Raw genomic sequence first — 23,050 nt, forward strand, 5'->3', positions numbered from 1 at the left:
GTGAAGGTCAGAGATGCTTTGCCAGTCGCATATTTAAATGAAAACTTATATATGTCTATTTTTCTCTGAAATTGTGTTTGGTTCTATATGCATATTTGCCTTTTCTTATTTTACTGCATTTTTTTATTTAATTGTAACATCAAAGAAATGTGTTCCTTGATGTTGTATTTATTCTCATTTGAGCAACTACACAGGCTTGCTCTACTGAGAGAGAGACACGGGGGAGGGGAAAGATAAATCTCAGAATGAAATACGCTCTGCCTTGGGAAAATAAAACGTAAAGAACCCTCGGAACTCTTAAGGGTCAGTGGTGGAAAGGGGCTGGCACCAGGGCAGGCAGACAGCTTTAGAGACCCACACTTTCAAATATAGTGTCCTTCTACAGGTACTGTGATACGCTTAGCATTTTCTAAGAGAGTTCTGAGTTCAATTAGTATGGGCTTTTATCTTCAAAATATATTAATACTTGTACTTGTCAAAGCACATATCCATATTTTTGGTCTAGAAAATATGGTCATTGTACTTATGGAAGATATCTGAGAAAACTTTTATGAAATGTCCATCAGCTTCTTTTGAAGGGGGCATTTTGTTGCCTGGACTTGCTCTCTTTTCAAACTAACTATTTTGCTTGGGAAGTAAAGATGGTGATACATTAAATGCTATTTTGACAGTGAACGTTTCTGTAGCAATGATACTGTCTCTGAATAATGTGCATTTTCTTTCTTCTTAAATATCTGTGTGAGATCTAATAGTTTATGCTTTAATCAGAGGAAGAACGATGAGCCTCCCAGGATGACCTTGCAGCCCCTCAGAGTGCAGCTGAGCTCGGGAGTGGTAATAAGCAATTCTTCTTTGAGCCTGCAAGACCTGGACACCCCAGATAATGAGCTCATTTTTGTATTGACAAAAAAGCCTGACCACGGTAGGGCACAAACTGCTATGAAAACTTCTTAATTGAGATGCCCGATGGGCTGTTAGAATAAACACAAATATTTCAGTTGATTATTTCTTTTCTTGTATATGGTACATTCTTTGCATCAAAGTATAATCAAATTCACAGCTGGCTAATATTTTTTTGGAGTCCTGGTAGACATCTGTTGTTTAAGAAGCCTCAATCCCAGTTAATTGGTGTCTCTGAAGTTTAATTTCAGCTGTTTTTTTGCTTTTCTATGTAACCTTAAGCAAAAAAGTTTTCAGAATTTGCCTATTCTCTTCTCAGAGTTCCCCTATCGTCTTCTCAGGGTAGACATCAGTGTTTAATAATCTTGAGCCATTTTATGTACCCTTGTAGAGACATACTAGATGTCTTTATGAACTTGTTCCTTTTGCAAAAAAAAAAAACAAAAAAAAAACCCCACTTTTCCTCATTTCAACCAGATGCAGAAGCCACTTTTGGGATCTTCTACCTACTTCTTTTTTTTAAGAGCCATCTCCCCAGTTATTGGCTAAAGTTCTGGAATGCAAGTGGTGTGTCTCAATTCATCGTAATGCTCATTGGTCTTTTAAAGATTAAATTGTTGCTGTAGATGAAGGGTTAATAGAAAAGACTGTTGGGCATTGTATTTTAGCTTGCTTCCATTCACTTTCGCTTTCTTGAATGCAGCACTTTGACTGTCCCATTGCGGTACATGACCCTTGAGAACAGAAATATATGCTTCAATCTAAAGATGCTTAGTGTCTCTCTTAATTGAAAAGGAATTTAAAGCATATTCCCATCTCTCCCTCTAGATGCCTTGAGAGAAAGACAGTGAGTGCTATTTTCACTTTGCAGAAGGGAAAAATAAGATTTAGATAATGAAGTGAGTTTAAATTCATGGAGGGAGATGTGATTTGTAAGTCACTGTATTACCACATCCATCTGTGTCTCCTTAAGAGACTTTTTAACTAGGATAAGTGGGACTTTGTCTTCTTTATTTGTATATGAGGCCACAGAGCAGCACCCTGTGGTTATATATAAAATGCTAAGCTGCTGGCACCAAGAGCCTCTGAGGCACTTGACATTCTACCCAGACTCATACTACTTGGAAAAATCAGACAATGTTTTGAATCATATATATATATATATATATATATATATATATATATATATATATGTATGCTACCATTGTTTTGCTTTTCTTTACTTCTTCCCTCAGGTCATCTACTCTGGAGGCAAACTGCTTCTGAGCCTCTGGAGAATGGGAGAGTTTTAGCCCAGGGCTCTACCTTCACCTACCAGGATATCCTAGCTGGGCTGGTTGGGTACGTGCCTAGTGTCCCTGGCATGGTCATGGATGAGTTCCAGTTCTCCCTCACTGATGGCCTCCACGTGGACACAGGGAGGATGAAGATCTACATAGAACTGCCTGCAAGTGACACACCTCACTTGGCTGTAAACCAAGGCCTACAGCTCTCAGCAGGTACCACAGAAATAAAGGAAAGTGGCCATGGTTTTTCTATCCTTATTTCTTCTTTGTCCAGTATGCAGTACTTTCTTCCATGTTAGTGATACGGGTGCATCTTAAAGTAGCTGTTCCATACTTGGGGAGATTGGAGTTTTAGAAAACTATTGTTTTTGGGATACTAAGAATTGTTAGTGACAAATGTGAACCTCTAAAATTCTTTGGACCAAATGCCTATGTCTGTGAATTAGAGAAAAGGTTGAGAAGAGTTTATAAAATTTCCAGGGCCCTCAAAAATCTTAATTTATTCAACTACTCCTAGGCCCAGGTTTCCTCTATCATTACTCCCATTCAACAAACCCCATGGAAACAACGAAGTATAGCAGAATTTTTAAGATGCTTATTTTTTTACAAAATGCATGGAGGGGAAGCTGGGAAACCATCATGCATTAAAAGTGATTATACAAATAATTGAGAATTATCAGATGTGGTATTGTAGGGTTTAACGTTCACAATTTTGCTCATGTTTAAGCAACATTGGAGGACCTGTGACAAGTGTTAGTCTTGAACAGTTTGCAATAGGAAGTTAGTTAATTAAGGAGTGGACCTTTTGCCCAGGGTGTCTGCATCTTACTGGAGTTCTGTTGTTTGTTTGTTCTTAGTTTCATGTGTATTTTGCAGTGAAAAATGTATGGTATAATAGTATTGGAAAACTTGGTAGTTTTCAAAGGTCTTAAATATCAAGTCTGAGATTTGACTTTATCCTACTTATAAGCTAATAAACTAGCCTGTTACTGTTTCATGGATGCTGGTAGAAGATACAAGATTCCTCCATCAGAAATACGGCACTCTTGTTACTCATAGCACAGCAGGCAGCATGGACATCAGCAGGTTTGCATCGGTTCCCTCTGCCATCCCAGTCCCATAGGGGTGATGTAGAGGGCCCAGACAGACACTTTCACATGCAGTAGGATGCATTACAGAGGGGAATACTGAGCTTGGGGAATTCTCCATGTTACAGCAGCAGAATGCAAGTCTTATTTTTGTCTGAGAGGAAGACATTACCTCATCCCTCAAGGTTGCTCTCTGAGAGATGGCCTGGGTAAAGCATGGTCAGGGCCTTGTGTTCTTGGTATTACCCACTAAGAACAGGTCACTCCAAACACCAGGATGTATTATTCATGAATAACTAGGCTCTACTTTACCAGGATTTACTATTTTTAACATGATAAAGTGGCTGGGTAATAAAGCAAGTGACAAGACCCTGAGAAGAGAAGTTTGCCATTAGCCAGGGCCTTATCTTCATCCTCAACACCTGTGCAATGTCCAGGGCCCAGAGGCTCAGATCTCCTTGCTCCTAATATCCTCTGTCCTAAAGGATGCTGATTTTCACTACTTTGTCTGACATGGCAACATGATATGTTTGAGTTTATGTAAAGCTATATTTTTCTGATTTGGTGATTATCAAGACAGTAAATAAACTAAATCCAAGCAGGTTTCATCATAGATCTAGGAGTTATTTTTGTCACAGAACTGGGAGTTATTCCACAGATCTAGGTACTAACTGATAGGTCACTGAGTCAGAGGAGCATAGGAGAGAATGAAAATGGATCAGAAGGAAAAAAGTGCTTAGGTGTTGACTCAAGGGAGAATTAGTAAATTGAAATGTCGTACTCTTTCACTAGGGAAATCATAATTTATTCAGCTGGAAATTGAGAAGGGCAAGTGCCTGGTACCTAGACCCAATGAATATGTGATAATTTAGCCTCCAGTCTCCTAAAATCATTTGACATCCCATTCAAAGGAAATGTTGGGGAATAACCTACTCTCTTCCATTCTCTTCCAAGGGTCCGTAGCACGCATCGCAGAACAGCACTTGAAAGTGACAGATATTGACTCAGATGACCATCAGGTTATGTTCATCATGAAGGAAGATCCTGGTGCAGGGCGCCTGCAGATGGTGAAGCATGGCAACCTGGAGCAAATTTCTATTAAAGGCCCCATCCGAAGTTTCACCCAGGCAGACATTAGCCAAGGTCAGCCAGTTCTCTTCTGCCTACCAGGCTTCTGTGGACTGCACCTACACTAGTAAAATGAGAATTAAATGTCTGGTAGTCTATGGCAATAAACTGTGCAGTCTTTGTTTTGAAGAGCTTCATTTGTTCTCTTCCTTGTTTTCTCATTTTTTTTCTTTTTGTTTTTGAAAAAGCCCTATCTTTCTTGGTTGAAATGTGTTCATGCTTTGACTTAGCATTGGTGGCATTTGCAGCTATTTTGGAGAGAAAACGTTATTTTGACTTGCTGTGATGCTAAAAAGTGTATATGAGAGAGAGAGAAGGAAAAAAGAAGTGAGTTGAGATGGATTAAGGTGAAAATTATGCCTTCCTTAGGTGAGCAATTTATATCTCTTTTCAGCTCCCCAAAGAGCACAAGTTAATGAACTAAGCAAAATGGAAGGGCATAAATCGGAACTGCCTAGGGGAAATTACATGGCTCATCCCTCCATCAGGAAATGCTGATGTAACGTAAAGGCGTAAATGTTAAATGCTACGTAGTTACTGTACAGTGCTTTCAGGGATACAAAAGGGAAAAAAAGTTATATATTGGGGAAAACGTAATCCAAAGTCTTGTGATTATGTGCAATTCTGTTTAGAAGTGGAAATATACCCCTGCGGATAAGAAACAAGTGTCCTGCCCACACACTAACATCTAAAATTGACAACAGCTGAATTCTCCTTGGACCTGGCTATGCTTTAGTGAAGGGGAGTGGAAGAGGCAAAAGGAAAGTAATTCCTTAATTGTTTCATATGTCAGTGTCTACTTTTAAAAGATAAGACCAGCCCCCTCTTCCCAGAGATTTGGTTATATTTACACAACCAAATTGATAGATGCTTTTAAGTGATGCTGTAGGTTAACAAAAATGTAATACATTTTTGTTGTACTTCTCCTTTTAGATCCTTTTGAGTTCTATGTGGAGTTTATTTATTTGTTGGTTGGCTATAGCCCATGTTGCTCCGTGAACTGGGCAATGAAAAGTGAAGAGTTCTGGGAGAATGTGAGGTGCAGCTCTGTGTCTTCTTGCCCTTGTGATTCTGATATATAATAGGGTCACTCCAGGTGATGTGGGTGTGGTCAGTGCACATTTACACATGGGCAGTTTTGTGGATCTAGTTTTCATGAGGTATCCTTAGAGGCTGAGCTGATCTTTCAAAAAGGCTCAGCCTTAACCATGAGAAATATCACTTGGGGTGATTTTGTTATGAGAAGGTCTTTGGTTATGAGAAAGTAGATGGTGGGAGAGGAAAAGGAGGAAATGAAAACTTTAGATTAAAATGTCAAAAGCAGTGTCAAAGCAAGGAAGGTGTGAACTGATGCATTGGTGTGAACACCAATTGAATTCCCACCTCTTCCTTCAGAAATAAGGGCAGAAAGCACTAATAGCAAATCTTGATTTTTTTTTCCTTTTTATAGGCCACATAGAATATAGTCATGGAACAGGAGAACCTGGAGGTAGCTTTGCTTTTAAATTTGATGTGGTTGATGGAGAAGGCAACAGATTGATTGACAAGTCATTTTCCATCAGCGTTCTAGGTAAAGAGGCATTTAATTTTCTAATATAAAACTATTTTAGTAGTTCTGAGGTTATATAGTTTACACTTTGTTCACCTCGAGGCTCGAGTCCTTCCCTTTACCTAGTTGGTGTGGAAACTGAAAATCATACCCCTTTTATTGCATGAAGCCCTGGCTCCTTGGTGTGCTCTCTAACACACAGGCCTAGAGATGACTCTGACCTTACTTCTTGGCACCAGGCCTGGAATTAAAGAAAAGAGGCTGAGAAGATCCCATTTCAAATCACTATTTCTGATATTTTCAGAAGACAAATCCCCACCAGTCATCATCACCAATAAAGGACTGGTCTTGGATGAAAACTCAGTGAAGAAAATCACCACCCTGCAGCTGTCTGCCACTGACCAGGACAGTGGGCCTACAGAATTGATCTACAGAATCACCAGACAGCCCCAGCTGGGCCACTTGGAACATGCAACATCACCAGGTAAGTCTATCATCTCTTGATTTACTGAATCAAAACTTAGGCCTTAGTAAGTATTGAGGGCAGCCACATCATGTATCATGTATACCTAGAATCTGCCTTAATTCATATTTATTTTCTGCCTCACTAATTTTGGCCATTATACACTGGCTTGTATTATACTTAGCACACAGCAGGTGCTTAATGATTACTTACTGAAGGTAAATTAAAAATTACATGTAAAATTTTCTATGTGCAATCTTGTCTCCATAACTAGATGGCAAACTCCTTTAGGGCAAACACTGCATCCTGCTTTTCATCTATACTCCCTTGAGCACATGGCATTGTGCAAGGCATTCTGCATGGCTTAAAAATTCAATCCAGTGAATAGTGAGTGAGCAAGTGTGCTGAGCAAGATTCTGGTTTAGCTGCTGCTCAGGAAATGAAGATGATTGAGATACAGTCCTTGCCCTCCAGAGTTCTCTATTGGGTAAGATAAGGAACCTCTGCACATAACCATAACTCAGAGGAAAATACGGCAGGTGTTTTAAGAAAGGTATAAACATGGTGTTGTAGGAGTTTAAAAGTGGGAGAGGCTACATTGGGTGAGAACATGCACAGAGGTGGCATTTAAGAGTGCCCTTGGAAGGCAGAGTTTGGGTATACAGAATTTGTATTCTTTCCAGAGCTGGGAATAGCATGGGAGGCACATTCAAAAAACAACAAGTAGGTCAATTTAACTGAAGCACATATTCTAAAAATAGTAGGAGATGGGGCTCATGGATAGATTGAGAGTTTGTGGAGGATCTTCAAAGCTGGGATAAGTAACCCCTATTTAATTTAATAGGCAATAGTGAGTCACTGTGGAATTTTGAGCAAGGAAGGAAAGTGAAACTCATCAGGTAGTGTCTAACAGGATGAACTGAAGGAAAGAAAAAGGAAGCAGTGGAAGGGGTTAGAAAGCTTTCACATTTGGCCAGGTAGAAGGTAGTGGGGTTTCACCTAGAGCAGCAGCCATGAGAATAGTAAGATGAGAATAATGTGAGAGAGAATTCCTGTACCTAGTAAGCATTCAACAGACATTTGTTGGTTGAAAGAAGGACGGAAGAAAGAAAGGAATTTCAGGGGAGAACCTACACAAGCTGGGAGCTGAATGGATGTGAGTGACAAGAGATATTTGCTGAATAAACAATCTAGAGCCAGGTGCAGTGGCTCACACATGTAATCTCAGCACTTTGGGAGGTTGAGGTGGGAAGATCTCACTTGGGTCCAGGAGTTTGAGACCAGCCTGGGCAACAGGCTGGTCTTTTCTTTTTTTTTTTAAAGGCCAGATGTGGTGGTGCACATTTGTAGTTGTAGCTCCTTGGGAGGCTGAGACAGGAGGATTGCTTGAGTCTGGGATTTGAGGCTGCAGTGATCTGTGATTGCACCACTGCACTGCAGCTTGGTGACAGAGCAAGACTCTATCTCAAAAAAAAGACAATCTAAAGGTAGAATTATCTTTATTTCTTGGAACATAGAGGCAGTGACAGCATATTGGAGTTTTAGAGTTTCATGGATTCTTTTCAGATTTGAGATTATAGAGTCTTCATTAATTCATCCAGGGAAATGGCAAAATGGGGGAAGTTCCTGCCCTGATTGTACTCACTTTCTAATGCAAGGATTCCAACAACGAGCAAGCAAGCACGTATATGCTGTGTCAGATGGTGATGAGTGTCTAGGAGAAGGAAGGGTATTCCTCGGAGAACACAGAGAGCAAGCAGGTGAGGGAAGGCCTCTGTAATAATAAGACGACAGTTGAGCAGACATCTGAAGAAAGTCAGGGAGCTTGCCACGCTGATACATAAGAAAAAAAAAGGACATTCCAGACAGAGGGATCAGCAAAATGTCAACATCCCGAGGCAGGTTCCGTCAGGCAAATCACGTTCAAGACGCAGCAAGGAGACCAGGTTGGCTGCAGCAGAGTGAATGAAGGGGAGACTTGGGAGAGATGAGCTTTAAAAGGTGGAGGGTGATCAAATGGAGGAAGTGAGGGAGGCAGACTGCATCTGGGTCCAGAGCGATGGTGGAGGAGGGCATGTTTTACGTGTATGGCAGGAGGGTGTACAGAGAGATGGACAGATTGGCTAAAATCCCTAGTGGGAATTAGAGCAAGTCACCTACCTTTTTGTCTGAAATTTCCTGGGGTAAGTTTGCAGAGCAGCACCCCCAAGACCTTGGCTGCTGAGATATTAGATAAAGAATTCACGAGCTAATTGTTTCCGCCAGAATTCTGTGAGGCTGCTGATTGTATCTCTCCAAAGATGAAAGGGCAGACTTGGCTGTTGTGTTAGGCGACTCATCCACACCATGCAGAGCCTTCAAAAGCTCTGAGCTTCCTCAAGGCACTGCCATTGCCTCCCTGCTGGTCAGTAGCAGCCCCAGCTCTTCCCTGACCCCAGCTGTGTTAAGAGTCCTGTTGGGGAGCCAGGGGCTCCAAATTTGCTTTTTCTGTTTTCACAGCTCTCAGCCTTTCCTGGGTTTAAAATCTGGTTACTGAAACCAAGCCAGCTCTGGTTCAGGAGAGGCCAGTAGGTGATCATGCTTCTCCCTCCTCCTGGAATAGCACCCTCCAAAAGTGGAGGAAAGCTGTCTACCTGGGATGGTTCCTTCAGGTGCCCTTTTCCAATGGGCTTGATTTCCTAATTCACACCTTTCCCAGTCCCTACTAGTTTTTCTCAATCTGCCTGCTTCCAGTAACTCTGAGAAGAGTAGATACAAGGCTCCAGTCCTCTTTGTTTACTCTGAGGGGCCCCTCCCCATGGCTAATAGAACAGGACTTCCCTGCCCTCCTCATCACCAACCCCACACTGAGCCCTTCTGTTTCAGTTAGCCAGGATTGTCTCCTTCCCTACCTCCCCGGCTCTACTAAAAATACAAAATTTAGCCAGGTGTGATTGTTTTTACATGTCAAAAGCCTCACTTTGGAGGAAGTACATGTTGATTACTTACTGGCCTCCCTGAAGGCGGTTGGCTACAGCTTAGCAAAAAGCAGCAGCACCTCACCCCACTTGTCTCAGTGTGTGAGGATGGGTTTACCAGAAGTTGGACTTGAGGAGAGGGGGGGTTCTGTTATTTCCAAGAAGAGCAGAGCAACTTCTAGGCCAGTGTCTGTAGTACAGAGCACCAAGATATTTATTTGGGGACCAGAGACCTCCTGGAATTATTATTAATCACTGGTGCTGCAGACACCCTCCTGCTGTCTTGCTTGGTCAGCTGATTATAATTGATTGTCCTCTGTAGACAGAAAAGGTGGGGAAATCTCTTCTTCCCCATAGGAGATGTAGGAAGCCATCTGCCTATACAAACTGTGCAGAAGACAGACCTGAGCCTTCTGTCACCGAAGAGAGTCCAATCCCTGTATGCACTGTCTTTTCAAGATTGAGCAGGCCACACCCTCACATCAGGGTTTCCCTCTATCAGTAGACCCAAAAGACCCTGTTTTTCTTGGGATATTAGAGTAAGGAGTTATATTAACTAGGATAAAAGCTAAGCTGCTGGACCAAGGAGACCCCAAAATATAATGACTTCAACAAGACATTTGTTTTCTCTCAGAGTAATCCAAAGGCAGGTGGCTCAGGGGTGTGAGGTGGCTCAGTGATCCTCAGTGTGAGGCTTCTACCTCTGGCCCAAGGTGAATGCCGCAGCTGTGGTCCTCCTCCAGCCAGCAGGAAGAAAGAAAAGGCCAGGGGAGCCCCACATCCATTTTGATTTTAGGAGCATTACTTGAAGAACACGTCACTTTTTTTTTTTTTGAGACGGAGTCTCACTCTGTCACCCAGGCTGGAGTGCAGTGGTGTGATCTTGGCTCATTGCAACCTCCGCCTCCCAGGTTCAAATGATTCTTGTGCCTCAGCCTCCCAAGTGGCTGGGATTACAGGCATACACCACCACACCTGGCTAAATTTTGTATTTTTAGTAGAGACAGGGTTTTGCCATGTTGGCCAGGTTGGTCTTGAACTCCTGAGCTCAAGTGCCTGCTTTGGCATCCAAAAGTGCTGTGTTTATAGGCATGAGCCATGTACCAGGCCTCAAATAACACGTATCACCTTCCAGTGGCAAGAGCATATGCATGCAAAGCTGTGAGGTGGCTGGAGAATGTAGACTCTAACTGGGCATCTAATTACTTAACTAATAGCAGTCATATCTTTTTTAAGCAGGGGAGGCGTAATATTGGAATATAGCAATTTCCAGGACAACACTGGTTTTCAAGGGATAGGGCATTTGGTTGTCACCCTTAGGGTACAAGTTGTCACACTGATTCAGATGGGGTTGAAGGGTAATGGTGGCTAAACAAGCATTTAGAGGGTAGAGATAGGAATGCTATTAACAAATGTCCAGCAATGAATGAGATAAGCCCTGAACCAAATAATTGTTCTGTCTAAAAGGCCAGTCATGGATTAGTGAGAAATAGTAGGCTGTGGCATCTAATCCTAAGTCTGAATCCTTGCTCTTAGTTTTAACTTTATTCCCGGTAGAGCATATTGAAATCAGCAGAGCTCCAAAAGACAGCTGTCAACACAACACAACTCTCAACACCTTACTCATTTCAGTCTCACCGCATGTGCTTCATTCAGAAGTTAGGTAGTTGCTGCTTCTGCAATACTTCAAGGAGGCCTACCTCGTGCTGGATTCCCCTCACCAGTTACAACACACCTTCCTCAAAGCCTAAAGTGACATAATGGCTGCTTGGCCAGATGAAGAAAAGATCTTCTCTGATCTGTCAGAATTCCTAAAGGCATTTAGAGACCCATTAAAAAGCCCTTTGCTGATGGGCAACCTGGGGAAAGCCACAATTGCTTTCCTCCCCCTGTGGAGTCCACCGGAAGCTGAACCAGAGCCCGAAATAAACTTTTCAGATGTTGTTAGTGCTTAGCAAAGGCAAACAGAGAAGGACTTCCGCACCACAGCGGGGCGGTGGCAGGGGGTACCAGAGGTAGGTCTCCTCACTGATCAGCCCCCAAAGCTTCTTAATTCTGTAAAAGATGCTGCTTGAAGAAAAGCACTGTGTACAGTGCTTAGCTTCATGTAGCCTCTGTGAATCACAGGTTACACGGAGCATTTCCCCACCCTTCTGGGAATGTGGAACCAACCCCTGTGTTGTTATTGTTGTTTTAACCATTCTAAGGATCCTATCTTGCTCTTAAATCTTAAAATCAGGCAGATGAAGAGCTTTATCCTCATCAAATTGAAAATCCTTTCATCAGCTATTTACTAATCACTGACGTACCCATGAAAGTGAGTACCCTCGAGGATGAGTCTAGACGTCTTAAATCCTTAAACCCTTTGGCTGTTACAAAACTCTTCAGGGAACGCTTTCTTGCTAAGAGTCAACTTATCAAGGTTTCGCCCACAGATTTTCCACTTTCTACTTTGTACCCACTGCCAAGTTTTCATTTCTCGAAGGAGCTAAATTAAAGCTCCAAAAAAGGTAAGCCACCTTTCAAACAAGCATCTTTTCCCTTCCTTACCCTAGTTGGCCTTTTAAGCTCACTTCTGAAAGTTCTCAGGGAAGTGGACATTTTGTCCAGAAGTCATAATATCATCTCAACCAGATTTCAAAATGGAGGGACAGCATCATGAGAGCCCGTGTGGCTTGGACAGATAATATTGTCCTTAGAGAATACACAGTTAGAGAGAGAAAGGTCAAAGCGAGAACTTCCAGGTAATGTCCTGGGCTTTGACTCAGCCACCTCCATAAGTCAGACTACCCTAGAGTCCAGGCTGCCTCCAGGGATGTGTGAGCTGCAGGATAGTTGAACCTCTTCAGTTGTGCCTGCACCCTCAGCCCACTCATAATCCTCATTCCTCACTAGTTTTCTATCGTTGTGGAGGCTAGTCTGTATCATGTCCTCACGTATGGAGAAATCGCAGTACTAAGCCCCCTTTAGGCTACCTAGTCATGACTGCACTTTAAGGGCCAACCCTTAGCACTTACCAATTTAGTAACAGTCATATGAAGCATTATTTTTATTCACCAGATATAAATAGTTCTCTTGTCAGTAAACCCACACAATTTCTCTTATTAAAAATATTGCAGAATTCAAAACAGAAAACCACATATCACATATTCTCACTTGTAAGTGAGAGCTTAACATTGGGTATGCGTGGACATAAAGATGGGAACCTTAGACACTGGGGAGGGAGGGAGTGGGGAGAAAAGGCTGAAAAACTTAATGTTGGATATTGTGTTCACTATATGGGTGACAGGATCAACAGAAGCCCAAACTTCAGCATCACACAATATACCCTGTAACAAACCTGTACATGTACCCCTGAATCTAAAATAATTTTTTTAAACCTGCAGAATTCATGTAACTTCAGACATAACCACCACCCCACCTCTGCACAGATTGAATAAGATCAAATACTTGATCTTAATGTCATCCACCATTTTATCTGCTACCTCTGAGGGGGCTGTGACTGTTCCAGTTATAGACATAACAAAAAAATACAATGAAATAAAGCAGTGTATTACACTGGCCTATGTGACTCATATAGAGCAGAAAGAAAGCATTTAACAACAACAAAAAAAGAAAGCAAAACGGGTGTTCTGATCGTTCTTTCTACTTTTCTATTAAATCAAGGGTTCTCAGCTCTGTTTGGACATTAGAATCACCTGAGTGATTAGAACATTACACATTAGAATCACCTGAGTGAGTGGCAGGTGTTTAAAAATAATGATGCCTGGGCCCCACCTAGACCAATAAATAGAGTCTCCTAGAGATGGGGCTTAGAATATGAGTGTCTTTTAAAAGGACCCCAGTGAAATTCTATTTACAGTCTGGGTTGTAATTACATACATATGGTACTTGTCATGTTAGAATTGCTTCCTTTCCTCTTTTCCTCCCTGCCTTCCTTTCTCCCTTCAACAAACACTTACTGAGTAGCTGCTACAAGAGAATACTTACGTTTTGGAAGTGGGGGGACATGTAGACAGATATGTGCACATGTGTTTCAGTAGCCAGGTACACATAATTTGCTACACACATAATTCACACACATGTTCACTAGCAACATGGCAGAGGACACGGGGAGCCCAAAGCATGCACGGCAGGTTCCACCTAAGAGAGTGATGGGGGTTAGTTAGGAAACAATTCTCAGAGGTGATGCTTTAGCAATGGTGTTATTTCGTTTCCTCTTTATTTCAACCTCTTTCAGTATTGTGAGACCAACCAAAATAGGATGAGCCCATTGTCTTGGTCTGGGTTCTCCCTGAGAGCAGAGGCATATTAGCTTGCTAGGGCTACCATTAAAAAGTTCCACAGAATATGCAGTTTAAACAACAGAAATCTATTGCCAGTTCTGAAGGCTGCGAGTCTGAGATCAAGGTGTTGGTAGGACTGGCTCCTTCTGAGGGCTGTGAAAGAAGGACCTGCCCCAGGCCTCTCTCCTTGGCTTGGAGATGGCCATCTTCTTGTTCATGTGGTGTTCTCCCTGTTTAGATATGTCTGTATCCAAATTTCCCTTTTTTATGACACCAGTCATATTCGATTAGAGCCCACCCCAGTGACCTCATGTGATCTAATTACATCTACAATGACACTATTTCCAGATAAGTTAAGTTCTGAAATACTGGGGCTTGGGACTTCAACATATGAATTTGTGGTGGGGAAAGGGTGCAATTCAACCCATCACAAGAGGCTTTTCAAAAATCCTGAAGCAAGAAGGCTGAGAGTCTCCCACAGGATGAGCTTGAGATAAGACATGGACATGGGTAACATGCATAGAACTGCCCACAGCTGTGCTGCAAGTGAGAGGACGGAGGCATCATCTAACATGCTGTTAAGAAGGCAATTTCTTCAGAGATGCTTTATTTCCACACCATTTCCCTGACCTGGACTGTGCTTTCTTTAGCGTGCTGGCCCTCCAGAGGAATTGGAAAGACTGACAGGATTAATGTGGGTCTCCATAATACTGCCAGATACATAGTTTAGCCAGCAGGTTAGTGATTGAAAACACCTTCAATGGGATTAAAACCCTTCAAGATATTTCAAATAGCAACTACCTGTTGTGACAGCGGTAGGGGCAATATGTCTTTAGAAACACCACCTTGCTGACAAATGAGCAGATGAAGTCTTCCAAAACCCAATTAGCAAAGGCTAAAATTTTAAAAATAAAAAGTGGATGATGATTGAAAATATAGTCAGGTATTGCTTAACAATTCTGAGAAATGCATTGTCAGGCGATTTCATTATTTTGTGAACATCGGAGAGTGTGCTTACACAAACCTAGATGGCATAGCCTGCTACAAACCTGGGCTATATGCATATAGCCTGTTGCTCCTAGGCAACAAACCTGTGCAACATGTTACTGTACTGAATACTGTAGACAATTGTAACATGATGGTAAGTATTTGTGTATCTGCACATATCTACACACAGAAAAAGTACAGTATTATAATTTTATGGGATCACCATTATATGCAGTCTGTTGTTGACCAAAATTGAAATGTCATTATGTGACGCATGACTGTATGTGCTCAATAGAACCTCTTAGGTATAGATTATAGTGGATAATCTAAATTAATTCACCAAATATGGTTTGAACATCTACTGTGTTCCAGGGATTATTCTAGGTGCACATCAGTGAAGAAACAAGAAAAAATCCTTGTCCTCTTAAAACTCAGGTTCTAGATGCAACTTGTTACCCCTGGCACATATTTATGGGTGTCATTTAAATGATAATATTAAAACCCATCAAAATCAATATTTCAGACAAGAAAGAGCATATAGCCAATAAAGCATTTTAGAAAGAACTGCTCAAAAATATTGTGTTGTTTTTTCAGTGGTAAGTCTATGAATGATTTTTCTTTCCTACTCGTCTAGATTTTTCACATTCTCTTTAATAGGCATATATTACTTTCATATTGAAAACACTTTAAAGAAGAGTGAAATCCAAGAGGTTTCTTGTCTAGATAAGTTTTACAAAAAGTGCTCCTAGCAGGCATAAACTTTGAAATTAGACCGCCTCGGGTTTCAATTTCATCACTGCCCCCTTATTAGCTATGTGACATTGGGTACGTCACATAACTTTTTAATTATATAAATTACAGTGTCATGATCTACAAAATGGGGGTAACGTGCTAACCTCAACCTCCCAGACTTGTTAAAAGATAAAATTCAACATAAATAAGCAGTCTTTAAACTGTGTTCCACCCATAGTAGGTGCTCAATATTTGCTAGATTGAATTGGGAAAGTCGCACTAAGATCAAGCCTAGCACTCTCGTGCAATATAGTGAGAATATAAAATGGTACTACCACCTTGGAAAAGCAGTTTAGCAGTTTTCTGAAAAATTAAGCATACACCTAACATATATTCCAGGCATTTCACTCCTAGAGATTTACCAAGAAGAATGAAAACTTATGTCCATACAAAGATTTGCACACTAATAATCACGGCAGCTTTATATATGGGGCATGCTAAATGAAAGAAACTAGACATGAAATAGTATATACTATATAATTCTATTTATTAAAAAGTAGAGAAAATGCCAACTAATCTGTAGCATCAGAAAGCAATTCATTGGTCGCTTTGGGTTGGGGTAGGCGATGGAAAAGGGAAGGATGGAAGGATTATGAAGCATAAGTCGGAAACTTGGGGTGATGAATCGGTTCACTATTTTGAATGAGATGATGGTTTCTGGGTGTTCCAAAGCTTATGAAATTGCACACTTTACACCAGAGGCAGAGGCTCACGCTTGTAATCCCAGCACTTTGGGAGGCTGAGGCGGGCGGATCACCTGAGGTCAGGAGTCAGAGACCAGCCTGGCCAACATGGTGAAACCCAGTCTCTACTGAAAATACAAAAATTAGGCAGGCATGGTGGCGCATGCCTGTAATTCCAGCTACTTGGGAGACTGAGGCAGGAGAATCACTTGAACCTCTTGAACCTGGGAGGTGAAGGTTGCAGTGAGCTAAGATTGTGTCATTGCACTCCAGCCTGGGCAACAAAGTGAGACCCTGTCTCAGACAAAAAAAAAAAAGAAAGAAAAGAAAAAGAAATTGCACACTCTCTATATATGTAATTTATTATGTGTCAATTTTACCTCAATAAAAAATGTTTAAAAAAATCAATCTCAAGAGGAAGGCAAAATCTATCACCTTTCTTAATCAGTCTTAGACTTCCATAAAGGGAACAGTGAATTAGGTGACCAGTTGATGGTGAGAATCCAGATGAGATTTTCCTGTGAGCTGTGAGAATGGATTCACAACAGGGGGAAGAGATTTAAATTTCTCAGTGCAGCAAGTCTGAAGTTATTAAATTTTTAAAGAATGGTATGGATTTCTGTCCAGAGCCAAAAGACAAAGCTATAAGACAGGGTGCTACATTTCTTGCCTGTCAAGAACTGATGTAGCAAGCACAGAAACATAAAACGCCTCATCAAAAAATTAATGCCCCCATATTCGGGAGGCTATTGTATCTGGGTGACAAATTTCAGATGATAAGGAGAGATGCAAATGTAAACCACGTGTGTTGATTTTTTTTAACTTCTTAAAGATAAAGCAGTGATACTGATGTCACCCTTAAATATATGAGTCAATATAGAATCTTTATTTTCTTTGTAGGTTAACAATGACAGATCACAAAACCCAGAAAACAGCAAATCAATTTCAGGGCCAAACTAAAGGACTAGATTAAATGGATTAATACCTCAAAACCCAGAATCAGAAAGAGAGAATTTGTGCTGGAGGATTAAAAGATGTCATTTTCGTTTCAGTCTTGATTGGCACCTGGGTATGAGCCCTAGCAGCCCTAAGATAGAAGCAACAATTCCAAGTTGTTTTGCTAAATGTTGTGAGGCATTTAAAACAGAGACATTGCACATTTGTGGGATAGTTTACCATTGTTTAAAATTTCTTTCAAATTTTTTGTTTTAAAAACGACTCTGAAAAAAAAATTTAACATGATTTTTTCTCTATTATGTTATTAAAGGATATTGTTTTTCCAGGTCATTTTTGATTTGGTATGGAATAATTGCTCATGCCCCAGAGTCATGCGGTAAGTTTTGTTACTGCCTGATGGGCTAAAGTGGGATGGGAGAAGCTAGAATCATAGACCTGAGAGTTAAAAGGAACCTTGAAGAATATCCAGTAAAATTATGGCAGCCAGGGATGGCTCACCAATCACAGAAACAAGGCCATGTGTAGCCAAGCCCTGTAACGTCAGTTTAAAAGCTAAACCATTATGCAATATTTAAAATGAGGGTAGGTCTTCAGAAAGGACTGTGAAGCTTGGGGGAATACAAAACTCAACAGAGAGGGGCTTGGAGAATAAGACAGTGGCTCTACCTTTCACAGATTTTACCTACATACATAAACCCCAAGAGAAAGAAGAGTAACATTGAACACCTGCTGTTGGCTTTGCGCATAGAAGCCAGTATAATTAAGTTAACATGTGTTCCCACAGAAGATATGCTGTTGTATCCACAAACAATTCTAACAACAAAGTCCTCAAGTGGAGGACATAAATGCTATAAGAAAAATACAAAGGACTCTCTATCTGGTGAGAGTATGACACTTCCCTAGCCTTAGATATATGGCTAGCATTTTAATATCCTGTCTCTGTTTCTCTCTTCCCCTTTTTCTAGGTATCCAGATTAGTTCCTTTACTCAAGCTGATCTGACTTCACGAAATGTTCAGTATGTCCATTCTAGTGAGGCTGAGAAACATTCAGATGCCTTCAGCTTTACACTGTCTGATGGAGTCAATGAGGTAGGTGAGGCACTTAACTCCATCCTTGAAAAGTATTGATTCCTCGCCATCTTCTTTGAATGGAGTAGGCAGAGTGACTGGTGAGAGGAGAGCTTCATTTTCCTCTGCTCTCAGTCAAGGGGTAGGGGCAGCCTCTGTAGCCACCTTGGCTCTTGCCCAAGAGGACTCACTCTGGGGCTCCTAATTATTGACTTGTGCCAGCAATGTGTGAAAGAGAAAAGTAGAGAGCACCTACCTTGGACTTGTTGGGTAGGTGCTGGGGACAGGTGTCCCACCTGCACTTTCTTGCCATTCTAGGTGACTCAGACTTTCCATATCACTCTTCACCCTGTCGATGATTCGCTGCCTGTTGTACAGAACTTAGGAATGCGGGTGCAGGAGGGCGTGAGGAAGACCATCACAGAGTTTGAGCTTAAGGCGGTGGATGCTGACACAGAGGTAAGAGCACTTCTTCCCCTGGGTTCTCTGGCTAAATGAGAGGCTGACCTGGTGGTAGCTATCAAGTTGCAGCTGTGCATCCTGATGGTAGGGAGGAGCTGTAAGGTGAGTGCAAGCATCCTGGAAGGATTAAAAAACAGAAGATACCAGGGCCTTCTGGAAAAGAAAAACAAATGCATTTGAGATCAAATTGTTTTTAGACCCTTTCTGAAAACCTAAATACATTCATCCTCTCCCTTGAGTACATGTAACAATCCTTTTAACATGCTGATTTTGTATTGATTTACAGAAAACCGGGTAGATGACATTTTACCCAATGTTATTATTTCCCATTAGCATGAACAGGGATTTTCTATACCTATATACCCTTTTCTCCCTTTCACCTCCTTCATCCAGACCTCTCTGATGGCAACTAATTATTACAATTTGAGCCTCCTCAAAGACTAGGCTTTGTACAGTGAAACAGGCATGTGGAGACTAAGCTTTTATTCTCATGCTTCCAGATTAAAGCATCTCACATTCTGACATGACTTAGCTCACATAAACTCATACTGCCACACTTATTAATTAGTTCTACGTATCCCCTTCTCTGTGCCAGCACTCATTGATTGATTGATTCTTTCATCAAATATTAATTACCTATGAGGTTCTAGACTCTGCTGTAGATGCTAAAGACAGGGCTGTAACAAAACAGATAAATTTGCAGGCTTAGAGAGTCTACTATCTTTGTTTGGGGGAAAGGCTTACTAGTAAAAAAAGAAGGAACATATTATATCAGATACAACAAGTGCTATGCAGAAAAATAAAGGGAGATGAGGGAGATAGAGATTGATAGATATGCTGCTTTAGAGTATCCAGAGAAGGCCTCTCTGAGGAGGTCATACTTTAGCAAAGACATTGTTAAGCAAAAGGGCAAGCTATGCAGTTATCTGGGAGAATTCACTCTTCAGACAGGGGAACCAGAAATGCAAAGGCACTGTGATCAAGTGCACTTAGACTCTGGGAATAACTGTAGCAAAGGTGGCAAGAGGCCAAGAGGCTGGAACCCATTGAACAGGCAGGAGAAAAGAATGAGACCAGAGAGGAACCCTGGGACTAGGTCACAGAGGGCCATGCTGGCCCAGGTTAGGCCTTGGCATTTTGCTTTAAGTTGGTAGGAAACCCTTGGAAAGCCTTGGGAAGGATTTTATGCATTTTTTCTTTCTGCGGGTCACCAGAGAAGCAGTGATTAAAAATGAGAAGCTAGCTTCTGTTGTGATGCATATGAGATTCTGTATATAAGAGTTTTGGGTAGATGTATGGGAAGGAAATGAACAGTTTAAAAAGGTCTATTTTCTTTCATCTTGGTAGAGGTTAAAAATTCAGGCTTTCCCCTATGACCTGAAGAGAAGAAATGTAAATGTTTTAATCTTACAACTGAAGGTACCAGAATGTAAGTGCAATTGTAGCAAACAGTATGGTCATTCTGTTTAGCTCTATTTTTGGTGTCTATAAAGAAAATACAGTCCTTACTTTATCAATGTCTTCGGGTTCTGCTACCCTTGACCAGCAATTGGGCATCACTCACTCTTTTGGTTTCTGTTATGAGCTTCCCTCCTCTTGGGTATTTTGCCTTCCGGACAGGCCGAGTCTGTCACATTCACCATCGTGCAGCCTCCACGCCATGGCACCATCGAGCGAACCAGCAATGGGCAGCATTTCCACCTCACCTCCACCTTCACCATGGAAGACATCTACCAGAACCGGGTCAGCTACAGCCATGACAGCAGTAACTCCCTCAAGGACCGGTTCACCTTCACTGTTTCTGATGGGACAAACCCCTTCTTCATCATTGAGGAAGGGGGAAAAGAGGTGAGGGGTGAGGACACTGGAGGAGGTAGCCTAGCACTGCATGGCAGAGGCAGAACATGGATTTTTATATCAAGCATACCATTGTTTTAGTTCTCATTCTATCAGTAGCTAGTAGATTGGCCTTGGGCAAATTACATTTCTAAGCCTCAGTTTTTCATCTGTAAAATGGACAGTAATTATCTGCTTCAAATAGTTGGTTTAAGGATCCAAGGAGGTAATCCACATAAAGTGCTTAACACCATTGACAATAGTGCTCAGTAAATGGTGATAGTTCTTGTTGTTAGTATTACTGTTATTTCTTTTTTCTTTTTGCCCATCCTTTACTCCTTAATTTTTCTTTCATCTGGTTTTTGAATAATATTGTGTATCTCTAGATTGTTTTTCTCTTTTTGGACTAGGTCCCCTCAGCCTAACCACTGTTTCTCAGTCTTTGAGAAATAGCAGTGGATAAGAGTGTGGTTTTTGCATCCAAAATATATTGATTTTTTTAAAATAATTTTTTATTTTTAATTTTTGTGGGTACATAGTAGGTATATATATTTATGGGGTACATGAGATGTTTTGATATGGGCATACAATGTGTAACACTCATATCATGGAAAATGGTGTATCCATCCCCTCAAGTATTTATCTTTTGTGTTACAAACAATCCAGTTATTTTCTTTTAGTTACTTTAAAATGTACAATTAAATTATTTTTGACATTAGTCACCTGTCATGCTAGCAAAAACTATGCCTTATTCATTCATTCTAACTTTTTTTTCTTACCCATTAACCATCTCTGCCCCCTTACTACTCTTCCCAGCCTCTGGTAACCATTCTTCTCCTCTCTCTCTCCATGGGTTCAGTTGTTTTGATTTTTAGATCCCATATATAAGTGAGAACATGTGATGTTTGATTGTGCCTGGCTTATTTCACTTAATGGAATGGCCTCCAGTTCTATACATGTTGTTGCAAATGACTGAATCTCATTCTTTTTTTGCGGCTGAATGGTACTCCATTGTGTATATGTACCACATTTTCTTTATCCATTAATCTATTGATGGACACTTAGGTTGCTTCCAAATCTTGGCTATTGTGAACAGTGCTGCAACAAACATAGGAGTGCAGATATCTCTCTGATATACTGATTTCTTTTCTTTTGGGAATATACCCAGCAGTGGGATTGTTGGATTGTATGGTAGCTCTATTTTTAGTTTTTTGAGGAACCTCCAAACTGTTCTCTATAGTGGTTGTACTAATTTACATTCCCACCAACAATGTATGAGGGTTTCCTTTTCTCCACATTCTCATTAGCATTTTTTATTACCGTCTTTTAGATAAAAGCCATTTTAACTGGGGTGAGATGACATCTCAAAGTAGTTTTGATTTGCATGTCTCTGATGATCAGTGATATTGAGCATCTTTTCATATGTTTCTTTTCCATTTGTATATCTTCTTTTGACAAATGTCTATTCAAATCTTTTGCCCATTTTAAAATTAGATTATTAGATTTTTTCCTGTAGAGTTGTTTAAGTTCCTAATATATTCTGCTTATTAATCCCTTGTAGATGGGCAGATATTTTCACCCATGCCTTGGGTGGTCCCTTCACTGTGTTGATTGTTTCCTTTGCTGTGCAGAAGCCTTTTAACTTGATGTGATCCCATTTGTCCATTTTCACTTTGGTTTCCTGTGCTTGTGGGATAACACTTAATAAATCTTTGCTCACAGTGATGTCCTAGAGAGTTTTCTCAATGCTTTCTTGTAATAGTTTCATAGTTTGAGGTCTTAGGTTTAATTCTTTAGTCCATTTTGATTTGATTTTTGTATGTGGTGAGAGATAGGGGCCCAAGTTCATTCTTCTGCATGTGTATCCTAGGAGATACTGATTTAATTTCCAGCCCTGTCATGCACAAACTGAATGTACTTGTAAATCATTTAAACTTTCTAAGCCTCATTTTCCCTATCTGTAAAGTGGAAGTGATACATATTCTCCTGATGTACATAAAGCACTTAGCCCAGTGCCTGGCACACAGGGAACATCAGATAAACTGAAGCTGTAAACATCATCATCATCATCATCATCATCATCATCATCATCATCATCATCATAATCATCATCATTTTAGAACCAGCTTGTGAAACCAGTAAAATGCTTTTCTCTTGAGGTTGTGCAACTGTCAAGCTTTACTTACTAAAGGAATTGCTGTCTTCTAACATCCAGATATCCAGAAGAAATGTTGATTCCCCTTCCATTCCCTTGCCGCCATTTTTACTCATCCCTTCATTTGTTAGCCAGCTCTCCTGTAGTTCATAAACCCCCCCTGGGAAAAACTGCAATTCTGGTGAAAGGTGGGCCTGGGGCCACCCCTACATCTGTGTCTGACCTGGGGGAGGCAGTTTTAGTGAGCGGCATGTGTACACCTTTCTATACTTCCAGTATAACAAAAGGATCCACTTCTCAGGCCTGCACAGCTCCTTTTCTGCTTTGACGATGAAGGATTATCTTCCTGGAAAAAAAGATCCTCTGTGTCCATTAGAGACAAACAGTCTGTGAGAAGGTCATTCTCAGTTATCTGGTATGTCGGTGGGATGGCTCTTGGGATTTTCCTGCCA

The 23,050-nt window shown here is 41.0% G+C and overlaps 1 protein-coding gene across 1 annotated transcript in view; it reads left to right on the forward strand.

Annotated features, from left to right (window-relative positions):
* Nucleotides 1-23,050, forward strand: part of FRAS1 (Fraser extracellular matrix complex subunit 1) — a 466,621-nt gene that overhangs the window by 368,320 nt on the left and 75,251 nt on the right. The window contains exons 43-50 of the mRNA XM_054485882.2: nt 769-922; nt 2,136-2,399; nt 4,229-4,417; nt 5,853-5,972; nt 6,256-6,435; nt 18,042-18,166; nt 18,464-18,604; nt 20,228-20,455. Of these exons, the coding sequence (XP_054341857.1) occupies nt 769-922; nt 2,136-2,399; nt 4,229-4,417; nt 5,853-5,972; nt 6,256-6,435; nt 18,042-18,166; nt 18,464-18,604; nt 20,228-20,455 (1,401 nt within the window). The remainder of the gene's footprint in view (nt 1-768; nt 923-2,135; nt 2,400-4,228; nt 4,418-5,852; nt 5,973-6,255; nt 6,436-18,041; nt 18,167-18,463; nt 18,605-20,227; nt 20,456-23,050) is intronic.

This window comes from Pongo pygmaeus, chromosome 3, assembly GCF_028885625.2.
Source record: "Pongo pygmaeus isolate AG05252 chromosome 3, NHGRI_mPonPyg2-v2.0_pri, whole genome shotgun sequence".
Lineage (NCBI taxonomy): Eukaryota > Metazoa > Chordata > Mammalia > Primates > Hominidae > Pongo > Pongo pygmaeus.